Raw genomic sequence first — 12,106 nt, forward strand, 5'->3', positions numbered from 1 at the left:
TATCAAGTTTAGCTAGTTCCATTTTACAGTGAGAGATTTGGGGTTTTGTTTGTTTGTTTCATTATAAATGGGTGTTATGTAATCAAATGCTTTTATCCGCATCTATTAGGATGACTAGGTGATTTTTTTCCTTTATTCCATTAATCTAGTTGAATTACATTAATTGGTTTTCGACTGTTAAAAAAACTTTTCACTCCTGGGGTAAACCCCACTTGAACATGATGTATTATCTTTATATATATTGCTGGATTACATATGCTAGACTATTTTTGCTAAGAGTTTTTGATATCGAGGTTATGCTGGCTTCGTTAAATGACATGGGAAATAGTCCCTCCTAGTTCCTGAAAGAGGTTGTGAAGTATTATTTCTTAAACGTTTGAAGGAATTCACCAACGAATCTATCTGGGCCTGATTTTTTTTTCTGGGAAAGCTTCTATTTTAAATTCAATTTCTTTAATAGGTGTAGAGATATTCATATTTTCTGTTTATTGTTGAGTCAGTTTTTAGTAATATGTGTCTTTCAAGGAATTTTTCCATTTCATCTAACTACCAAATTATTGGTATAATATCATTCATGGTGTTTCCTTATAATCATTTAAATGTTCTGTTGTGATGTTTCTTTCTTTTTTCATTTATGATATGAGTAATTTTCATTTTCTCTTTTATTATCTCAATCTGTCTAGCTAGAAATTGGTCAGTTTTACTAATCTTTTCAAAGACCATCTTCTCCTTTCATTGATTTTTCTATTGTCTTTCAGTTTTCTATTTCAATGTTTCATGCTCTTATTTTTATTTCCCTACTATGTAATTTGTATTTAAACTGTTTTTTAAAATAATTTCTTGAGGTGGAAGCTAAAAATTCTTTTTTCTAACATAATATATAGAACTTTTAAAATGCTGTCGAGAACCGTTTTAATTGCTTTCCACAAATTTTGATAAATTGTGTTTAAAGTAGTTTAAAATTTTCCATGTAATCTCTTCTTTGATCAATGGGTTAATAAAAATGTGTTGTTATTTTCTCAAATATTTGGGCATATTTCAGATATCTTATTTTTATTAATTTCTAGTTTAATTCTATTGTGAATTAAACAAAGTCATTGAGACTTTATCATGACCCAGAAAATGAACTTTCTTGGTGAATGTTACACTTGCACTTGAAAAAAATGTATATTCTGCTGTTGTCTAGTAAGAGTGTTCTCTAAATATCAGTTAGTTCAAGTTGCTTATTGGTAATGTTTGTGTTCTGTTTCCTTCCTGATGTTCTACTTTGTCAATTGATTACTGATGAGGAATGTTGAAATCTTTAATTATAATTGGATTTATTTCTCTTTTCAGTTCTAGCAGGCTTTGCTTCTTCTATTTTGGCACTGGTGGCATACACATTTATAACTGTTATGCTTCCTAATGAAATTATACTTTAATCATTATGAAATGTCTCTTTTATCCCCGTCATTATTCTTTGCCCTGAAATCTGCTTGAGTTTTCTCATATTAATACAGCTAATTCAGCTCTCTGATGCTTACTGTTTGCATGATATATCTTTTTCCACTTTTATTATTATTTATTTGTAAAAATATTAAAATGTTTTAATATTTAAAGTGGGGTCTTGTTAATAATTTGATCTGGATTTTTTTTTTAAATGTGGGGCTTCCCTGGTGGCGCAGTGGTTGAGAGTCCGCCTGCTGATGCAGGGGACATGAGTTCATGCCCCAGTCCGGGAAGATCCCACATGCCGCGGAGCGGCTGGGCCCGTGAGCCATGGCTGCTGAGCCTGCGCGTCCGGATCCTGTGCTCCGCAACGGGAGAGGCCCCAACAGTGAGAGGCCCGCGTACCGCAAAAAAAAAAAAAAAAAAAAAATGCAGTCAGAAATCCCTGTTTTGGTTTGGAATGCTAAGACCTTTATATTTATTGTAACTGTTGATATTTTTAGGTTTAGTTCTACTACCTTGTTATTGTTTTCAATTTGTCCCATCTGTTTTTTTCCCTTTTTGTCTTTTTGGTCATCTTTTGGATTAATTGAATGTTTTAATTTCCTTTGTTGGTTTAGTAGCTAAAATTTTGTTGTTTTTCTGGTTGTCTTGTATTTAATAGTATACATCTTTAAATTATCACAGTGTACTTCAAGTGATATATAACTTCATATATATTATAAAATCTTATAAGGATATACTTCCACACTTGATTTGATATGCCACACATAGTTTTTTCAAGAACAATTTTGGATTTATCCATCGTATGCTGTTTTTTTTCTGATTTATTATTTTCTGTCTTTATTCTTATTAAATTATTTTTGTTTTCCTTAGTTTTATTTTAAAGTTCTTACATTTGCTGTTTGAATTACATTTATTGTTTATTTTTTAAGAAGAAATGTATCTTCCACTGTCAATTGGCCATGCACTACAATTTTGACAATATCTTATAGGTTTTAATATGTAATATTCTGACTGTTGTTCATTTATAAACAAACTGAAAAACTTCAGTTTGAATTACCTTATTTGACCCAACAACTTTTTCTGGAATAACTTTAAATATATTTTCAAGTGGTTAGTTATTTGTTTAACTTTGACATTCTTAATAATTTTTGCTACATTTGCAGTTTAGTTAGAAAAATCAGTTTTTATATTTTAAACTGTATTACATATATTTAAATATCTTATATTTTATAAATGCTATATTTTTATGTAGCATTTATTATCCAGGAGTATACAGCTGTGTGCTAACAATCCTGATATACTTACTAACAAAATGAAATCATAGAATGGTATAGATCATTAAGGAATTGAAAAGACTGTCCAAACCAACTCTCACAGGATCTGTATCTTTACACATAACAATATGGACTGTTTACTTAAAAGAAGCAGAGGTGACCAGGGTTCCTCTAGTGGCTTAGAAATGCTATCCTTCCTCCTTGTGAGTTGAGGAGAGAGAGTCCAGGGCTAAAGAGGCTAGTTTTCATAGGACAGACTACCTTAGAGGGAGAAGCTACAAAGCATGAGAGCTCCAGAAATCTGTAAAGGGTCTTCGACTGAGTCCTGATCAATGTAACATCTTTAAACATCTTTGCAGAAAAAGAGCTACCTGAAAGGATTAAAAGGAACAATACCCAAGATTCACACAGAACTGAGAACAGTTACTTTTTCCAACAGCTAGGGTAGAAATCCTCTTAAAAAGGAGCATACTTTGACAATGTCCTAGGATGAATCAGCATAAGAATAAATCAAATTGTTCGCCTGTGAATGGGCAGTGATATTAAGGGGAGGTCTGTTGGTTTTTTTAAAAAATGATCTTCCCTTAGAAAAATCCTGAGGGGCAAACAAGAAGAACGTCTTTTTGCCCCTTCTCCCTTCTTTCCCTGGGCACAGCAAAAACCTGCTTCCTGTAGCTACAGCAATTTCTGTTGTAACCATAAGTGCAATGGGCCGAATGTTGTGTCTCCCCAAAATTCATATTTTGGAAATCCTAACCTCCAATGTGATGGTATTAGAAGGTGGGACCTTTGGGAAGTAAGTAGGTCATGGGGAGGGAGCCCTCATGAATGAGATTAGTGTCCTTATAAAAGGAACCCTAGGGAGCTCTCTGGCCTTCTTTCTACCATGTGAGGATACAATAAGTCTGTAACACAGAAGATGGCTCTCATCAGAACCTGAACATGCCAGCACCTTGATCTCAGACTTCCATCCACCAGAACTATGAGAAATAAATTTCTTTTGTTTATAAACTATCCAGTCTAGGTATTTTGTAATAGCAGCCCAAATGGACTAAGACAATGAGTCAACCAGCTTGAGGAAGGAATTCAAGAATTTGAGAATGGTGGAAAGATAACATTTCCAAAGTACCAAAGAGGCATCTCATAGAGCACTCAGAAACGTTTTGCCTTAGTAACGGGGCAAAATTAGCCCTTCAGTAAGGGCTACACTGGTCCCATCTAACAAAGCTTAAAAGGAAGTACAAAGGATCAACTGTTTCCAAGTAATTTAACTGTGCCCCAGAATAAAATTTAAGAATTATTTATGGGAAGACAAAAATATTCAGCATCCGACAGGGTAAAACACACAATGTCTGGTATCCAATAAAAAATTACATGCCTTCTAAAGATGCAGGAAAATATGAACCATATTGAAGATGTATGTGTTTGTGGGAGAATTGGTTGGAGGAGTCCACCCTAGGTACAGGCAATAAACGGTATATTATCTACAGATAATTTAAAAATAAGAATAAAACATACTAGACATTGTTGCTGCTTATTATCACTAAGGGCCAGTGATTCTAAACAAAATCAATGAGGAAATAGTCTTTCCCTTCAGAGGGGGCTATTTCCAACAGCCCCCAGCCTCTTGTCATATCACTGTGCCCCTCACTAGAATATGATCTTATAACGGTACTACATCTTGTTTATCTTTGTATTTGAACTTTTAATGTGGTACATGTTTAATAATCGATACTATGCAGCTATTTGTTGAATGAAGGTAAATTGGATTTTTTCTTGTGCTTTTCTGTGGAGAAAGCCTCAATGATTTAAAAATTAATGTAGAAATTCATGATATCAACCATAGGTTGAATAATGCTTAAGAAAAAATTGAAAACCTCAGTTTTTGACTGACTATACTTATTTCCCTAATAAAGCACCAGTATAACGCAGTCATACACAAAGTTTTTAAATGATATCAAATGGACATGATTCTTGGTAAGACAGGCAGATAAAAAGAAATGCACTGAATTAATATAAAATTACCTTTGACAATGTTATGTGGCAGCCTGAATGGGAGGGGAGTCTGGGGGAGAATGGACACATGTATATGTATGGCTGAATCACTTTGCTGTGCACCTGAAACTATCACAACATTGTTAATCGGCTATACTCCTTTATAAAATAAAAAGTTTAAAAAATTGCCTTTGAAATCATTTCATAGCTATTTAGGAAGTCTAGCTTAATATAAATATAACTTACTATTTCAATAATCTTGAATATAGAAACTATTGTTGTAGGATATCTATGAGCACAGAGGAGTTTTTTTTTCCAACAAGCAACCAGGAAATCATGCACACTATTTTCCATAGCATTTTTTATTTATTTGGTGGCCACATTACCATATCATTTAATATTTAAAATTTCAAGACAACAGTATGAGTATAATATTAAAAATGTAAGTGCTCCATTTCTTCAAGTTAGTCATCAAATTATAGAATGACTCTTTTAATAATTAATTGACAACTTTTGCACTTAAATAAGTTATATTTTACATGAATACAACAATAATTACATCCTCAAAGTTTATGCTGCATAGTTAAGTGGAAAGGGAAATAGCTTTATAGTTAGGAAAGCTGAATCCTAGGATTGCATATATTAATCTCCCTGAGCCTCATTTTTCTACTCTGTGTAAAAGAGTTAATAAAAGTTTCTCTGGCCATAAAATACTGTGATTGATTAAGATGTTGTATATGAAAGAACTCTGTAAAAGTACTATTTAAAAATGAGTTAACATTAGTTCCATGTATGTTTCCTAATGTGTGACAAAATTAAAATGGAACAAAGGTTTTGTTCAAGAATCCCTTTCTTTGGGGCTTCACTGGTGGCGCAGTGGTTGAGAGTCCGCCTGCCGATGCAGCGGACACGGGTTCGTGCCCCGGTCCGCAAAGATCCCACATGCCACGTAGCGGCTGGGCCCGTGAGCCATGGCCGCTGAGCCTACACGTCCGGAGCTTGTGCTCCGCAGCAGGAGAGACCACAACAGTGAAAGGCCCGCGTACCGCAAAAAAAAAAAAAAAAAAAAAAAAAAGAATCCCTGCCTTAGAACTGAGTATTGTACTTTATACTAGACATAAATTTTAGACACACTGAGGTTAGTTTGAAGAACAGATATTTATGTTTGAAATTGAGATACTCACTGAATGAGATAAAACTAAATAAAAATGGTTGATAAATAATTGTGGCATGACAGTAGGTAATCAACCTTTTGGTCATTGCTTAATTAGAAAGCATAATCTTCTAAATATAATCTCAAAAATCTCAGCAACACATAAGACTATTGTAATTACAGTAAATGTATACATTGCAATGAGAAAAATGGTCTTCTCAAAGTGTTCTGGCACCATGCATCTTATGGTAGTAAATTTTTTCCGAAGAGACACAGCATCACACAGGTAGAGAGGTTTTACTTGGAAACCAAAGAGGTGAATCTGAAGCCAAAATGCTACCACTTCTAGACTAATTCTTAATAAAACAGAGAGGATATAAATCACAGTGTAGATGGGCTTTTGAAGAATGCATTCTTGATTGATGCTTTTACATGCAGCATAAAGATGAAAAATAGCTCCAGGAACCAGGACAATCACTAGTTGTAATGCCCAGAACACCTAAAGTATGTCAGAAATATCTTAGTCAAATCAGTCAACACGTAATGAAAAAACACACTAAAAAAACCCATAATTCACTGACCCTCAATAGAGGCTAATTTAAAAATTCTAAGTTTTGTAAGTCTTATGAGGATAAAAATAATATAATGAAGATGGTAATGCTGGACATAATCTCATTTAATTACCAAGATGTTTAGAGTTTAAAATTTTAAACACTTAGTAATTGTAAAAATGTAGTCATATTTTACTGTCATCACCTACCAATTACTAATAATGATGGAATACGTTATTTTAGTATCTACTCAATTTCCATTTCTAATTACAAGCCTGGAATATAATTCTAACATCAATAGATAATAGGATGCTGGACTTGGAAGAAACTCTTGACCAACTCAAATTAATTTACCTGAAATATACAGCTAATATTTTAAAAAGGTAATTATTCTAGAAATAATACCTGTTAGAATATTCTTCATCTTATTATGACATTATTTTACATTTAAAAAGAAAACAATTTTACCTGGTGTGGAGTAAGGTTTACATTTGTGCACACAGAAACACTTACTTGTGGAGTGATTGGCCTGAACTGATTGTAACAGATGAGGTTTATTTCTCTCTTGTCTGGATCACAACTGAAGTGCAAAGCCTCATTCCCATAAACTGCAAAGCCTAACACCCCAAGGAAGAACATTCTGACCGATCCAAAGAAAAGGGTGTGGAATTGACCGATCACGGTGGGAGGCTTCATCTGTTACAGTTTTAGGAGAAAAAAAAAACTTTTGAAAACAAACATTAAAGGGGGATATTTTAAAGGATGATTTCATTATCACATTAAAAAAAATTTAAGATTCATAAAGTTTCAAAGAAAGACAGGAACTTAGAGATCATCAAGCCCAATTCAAATCCTGCATTTTGAGATTTCTTACCCTTTTCACTTTGAAATTCTGAAGTGCAACAGTCAAATAGGAACTTGTTGCTAATGACATAAATAATTTTGGAAACTTGTAAAAAGCTTTGAATTTAATTAATATCCCTTACCCCTGTAAACCTTTTGCAATAAAATCAAGGTAATCTTAGTATATCTAGTACCTTTTTAAAAAATTGGATAATAAATCCAACATTAAATTCATTAGTATACACACTATCTTAATAAGCAAATAAGGTTTATTTAGTTGTCATTACAGCTTCTCTTCTCAATTATCAAATTGAGAGAGCGATCAGCTTTAAAGCACCAACAGCCAGAAGTAATTCCTGAATTATTCTAGTTACAGTTATTTAAATTCAGAATATGTTGAAGCAAATGGTTGATATTTATATCATTCTCCATACATGTAGAGGACCTTATTCATCAGCACTCATGCAAATCATGTTAAAATAACAGATAGGACTCATACAATTGTTGTTGCTGCTGCTTGTATAATACTTACACATCCTTCATAGAAGTTTTTGATGTAATTTAGAGACATGTCTCAGGAGATGTTATCCCAGCATCCCTGTGGGTTAATCCTTGACCCACATTGCCAGTTTGTTTCTGCCAGAATCAAACTCTTATTTTCTGTCATAACTTTTACAACAGAAAGCACTTATACTGCACATTTCTCTCCCCTCCTCCTTTTCTTTTTTTTTTTTTTTTCATAGATCTCTGGGGCTCCAGTCAACTTTCCTCTCTCCCTCCCCAAACAAAACAAAAACAAAGAAACAAAAGACTAGGGCATGTGGTCAATCTGATAATCCCTTGATTTACACTGTCAGCATAGCCAGCCAGACAGACAGGAGTGCCAGTAAAGCAGGAGGCCAGGCCAGCAAGGGTTCTGACACTCAGTGCCTCTCAGTTACCTAAGAATTTCCTGCGCGTAAAGCAGCGGACTCTCTAGCTTAGAGTTTTCTCTGAAATGTCAAGTGATTTTTTTTTTTTTTTGACTTCCTTTTAGGTATGTCTGAAAAGATAAGTATGTGGGAAATATTCCTGATTCTTTCTTGTTTACTTCCATGGAATAAAACTGATTTCTGGGAAGTTTAAGAAACTGTAAAGCAGGTTATGATAGCTATTACATCACTGAATATTACTAATGTGTTACTATCTTTGTCTTTTTTTTTTTTTTTTTTTTTTTTTGGTGTGTGTTGGTTATGTGCAATTACTACGGCATTTTATTTATTTTTTTGCGGTACGCGGGCCTCTCACTGTTGTGGCCTCTCCCGCCGCGGAGCACAGGCTCCGGAGGCGCAGGCTCAGCGTCCATGGCTCACGAGCCCAGCCACTCCGCGGCACGCGGGATCCTCCTGGACCGGGGCACGAACCCGCGTCCCCTGCCTCGTCAGGCGGACTCTCAACCACTGCGCCACCAGGGAAGCCCCTATCTTTGTCTTTCTGATGAATACTTACCACAGCCATGGAAAAATCTGCAGTTAGATCTTGATTCTAAGGAAAAAGATAGATACTGCTAACCAAGATAAGACCTGGATCTAGCATAAATCATGTGAATAATCCCACCCTCCCTTTCTTTTGTCCTCAGTAGACACATCATCTGCTAGACATGGTTATGGGTACTGAGAATGAGCAGGGGCCAAGAACAAGTGGCTGCCTTCTAACTGATAATACATCTGCTTGCTATCTTCCAGCCGCCTATAACACTATTCAGCCAATGGTTGATCAAACTTGATTTCTTCACTTGCTTTTCTCATCTTTGTTTTGTTTGCAATCTGTGAAAGTGATAACTCCAATTGACTTCATTGCTCTTGTCAGCAAGTGGAGAAGTGATTGCATAACACATGTAGTTATAACCAATGAGCAAGAGGCAGTGGCCTTTTGAACCAGACTGTTGTATTGGATAGGAAAAAATAAAAATGGGCAATGTAATCACCCCTCAGAACTGCTGAGTAAGAGAAATTGGTATATATTCTCATCTTCTGTGAAACAGAATTCCAGGTTCACTGTGTGTTGATTCCTTCGAAGGGGTATCCAAAAGCCAAAACAATCATTGGCATGAGAGGAATCCTGCTTTGACTTCTACCATTGTACAGTAGTAAATGTTTTTGTTTAGACAAATATATTCAAGTGTCAGACTTGTAAAAATCATCAAAGTTCTTCCTGTGTTTTTCCAGAGATGAATGAAATTGTCTTGAACCTTAATTGCATGTGTAGAGGAGGAAAATGCAGCATCATTTCATTGTTGGGATCTATGAGAGGCAAAATAAATAATACTGGTCTTCCTCTTATGGGTTATGACCCGACTGAATCATAAGACAAAGGAATAAGGCAGATGGGTACCAAAATGTCACCTTTGTTACACTCTTACTACCATAAAGATTTGGTTGGAAAAGGGACATAGCTTAACTCTTTGGGAAAGTGTGACTTTCAGGCAGACACAGGTGCAGGCCAGGTCAATGCTGTATCATGGCTGCCTTTCCAGCATGGAGCGCCCCCCTCCTGTATAAGATTTATGCATGAAAAGAGCAGAATAGAACTATTGATCTCTGTGGGCAACCTGCTCCCAAGGGGAAGATGCTAAGAAATGAATGATGTATGCCAAGTTTTACTTTCCAAATGTAAGGTGAACTCACCAGATAAGATAGTGAGGTTGGCCTCACATGTATGATACTTGGTAGGGCTGTTAATTAGGGTGACAACCTGAGCTTCCTTACATGTTAATAGTTGCAAGTTTCCAAAAGCAGCAAAAGAGGGCAATCCCCAGTGTGCAAGCATTGTTTAGGCCTCTGCTTGCTTCATGTTTGCTGATGTTACATTAGGCAAGATGAATTACAATCCCAACCCAGATTCAAGAAATAGATTCTATGTCTTGATGGACCTGCAAAGTCATGTTGCAGAGCTGTGGGTACAAGGATAGAAAAAAATCTGTGGCCAACTTTATATTCTACCACAGTGTGCCCTATGATCACATATATTCATATCTCTCCTACATGTCTTCACCTTAATCCCAGGATGTCAGAACTCTCATCTAATTATAACATTAAAGTTTGAGTCCAGGGTTCTGTGACTTGTCTCATGTGCAAATCTGGATGTGGCTCAGAGGTGACTCTTGGTGATCCAGAATCTAATGAAACAAAAGGAAAAGTTATTTTCCATACAAAGTCAATATACAATGATGATAAGGGGTAGGATGATTCCAATAGGTGCTTCCACTCCAACAGGAGGCACATCACTGTCACTGGTCCATGACAATCTTGAAATCTTGCAGGGGAAATGTTGCCAGTTCTTCCTATTCTGGAGTCAGAAAATGTCTGTGATTAAGGTATAGTACTATTCCCCGAAAGCTGCTCCCTAATTTACTGTACTCTACTGCTTAATGGAAGTGGGTCCTTGGCTGAAAATATCTTCCCTTTTGCATTTAAAAGAATGGCTATATTCGAAGCTGATTATCTTCCTCAAACCACTTCTTGTTAGAAGAAAGTTGGGGCACCAGAAGTCATTTCTACAATTTCACCACTATTTTATTTTAATTAAAATTAGTAGTTCTTTTACTTGTACAAGTCTCTTAATCACTTTTTGAGTTTTCTATGTATTAGATTTAATGCAATTAATTTGGAAAAAAAGGTATACCCACAATTATTTTACAGATATTTATTTATTTATTTACTGCTATTTTTGGATTAAGCTTCTCTGAGACCATGCTTTTAAGATTTTTAGAAAACTTTTGTCTAATTGATTGAGATGATCATTAGTCATGCCTTAAGTATTTGAGTCTTATCAAGGCTGTTATAGTCACATGAATGATTTGTTTTTTACCCTCAAACCATGTTTTACATGAGAAAGTTTTACTGGCCAACACTAGGGATAAAAAAGAAAGAAAGGAAGGAATTCCTGTGTAGCAAGTCCTGATCCCTCTATATTTTCCCCAAGTTTTCTTTGCAAACTCATCTCTAGGCTCCTTCACTAGGTAATCTCTCTCTTCTTATACCTTATAAAATGTGGCCAGTAGTACCAAACTGTTACCTTTAGTATTCTCTCTGGGATGTTCCTTAGTCAAATCCAACATTTAACTAATACATTTTCTACCTTCCAAGTTATTTCAGGTGACTGTTGTGCTAATTGTCTCACTACATATAATAAAGGTTACCATATTTCCAGCCTGTCACAGTAGTTTCCTCACTGCTTTTCCAGCCTTCACTAATAGTTTCTCATTGCTTTCCCGGATATTAGTAATAGTTTCTTTGTTACTTTTCTACCTTCTGCCTCCTGCCTGGTCCCAAAGATGATGTCATGTTTTTTTAACGTATTTGTTATAGTAGCTCCTGATCCTTGGTACCAATATCTATATCAGTTAAGAATTGTTTTCATAGCAAGCCACTCAATTAATGGTCAAACAGCAAACACTTACTTAGCTTATGGTTTGGGTGATTATTTTTCCTTGTCTGGGCTGGCTCAGTTGACCTCTGCTGGATTCTCATGTGTATGTGTGGTCAGTATGCAGATAAGCTGCCAGAAGGGTTATCTAGAATGACTTCACTCGTGTCAGGTGGTTGGCAGGCTTTGGGTGGAGTGATAAGGGTGACTATGGCACATGTTTCTTGTCGTTTGGGGGACTAGCCCAGGCTTATTATGGTGGTGATTGCAGAGTTCCCAAAGCAGCAAGTAATGGAAAAGCCCAAATGTGCAAAAGCTTTTCAAGTTTCTGCTTGATTCATGATTGCTAACGTTCCACTGGCCAAAGCAAGTGTCACCGCAAACTTAGATTCCAGCTCTTAGTGGGAAGATCTGAAGTCACATTCCAGTGGCATGGATGTGGAAAGATG

At 35.6% G+C, this 12,106-nt stretch overlaps 1 protein-coding gene across 1 annotated transcript; it reads right to left on the minus strand.

The window, feature by feature from the left end:
- Positions 1 to 5,959: 5,959 nt before the first annotated feature.
- GJE1 (gap junction protein epsilon 1) lies at positions 5,960 to 7,821 on the minus strand. The gene is made up of 3 exons (XM_060030505.1): positions 7,783 to 7,821; positions 6,921 to 7,103; positions 5,960 to 6,355 (listed from the first exon to the last, which is right to left on the minus strand). Exons 1-3 carry the CDS (start codon positions 7,819 to 7,821, stop codon positions 5,960 to 5,962), a joined length of 618 nt encoding a protein of 205 aa, XP_059886488.1.
- Between the last annotated feature and the right edge of the window lie 4,285 nt (positions 7,822 to 12,106).

This window comes from Delphinus delphis, chromosome 14, assembly GCF_949987515.2.
Source record: "Delphinus delphis chromosome 14, mDelDel1.2, whole genome shotgun sequence".
Taxonomy (NCBI): domain Eukaryota; kingdom Metazoa; phylum Chordata; class Mammalia; order Artiodactyla; family Delphinidae; genus Delphinus; species Delphinus delphis.

Coding starts and splice junctions, on each gene's coding strand:
- GJE1 (XM_060030505.1), bottom strand. CDS start 7,821: ATGTCTCTAAATTACATCAAAAACTTCTATGAAGGATGT. Junction 7,104..7,782: donor AAAACTTCTATGAAGGATGT/GTAAGTATTATA, acceptor AAACTGTAACAG/ATGAAGCCTCCCACCGTGAT. Junction 6,356..6,920: donor TCAGGCCAATCACTCCACAA/GTAAGTGTTTCT, acceptor GACATACTTTAG/GTGTTCTGGGCATTACAACT.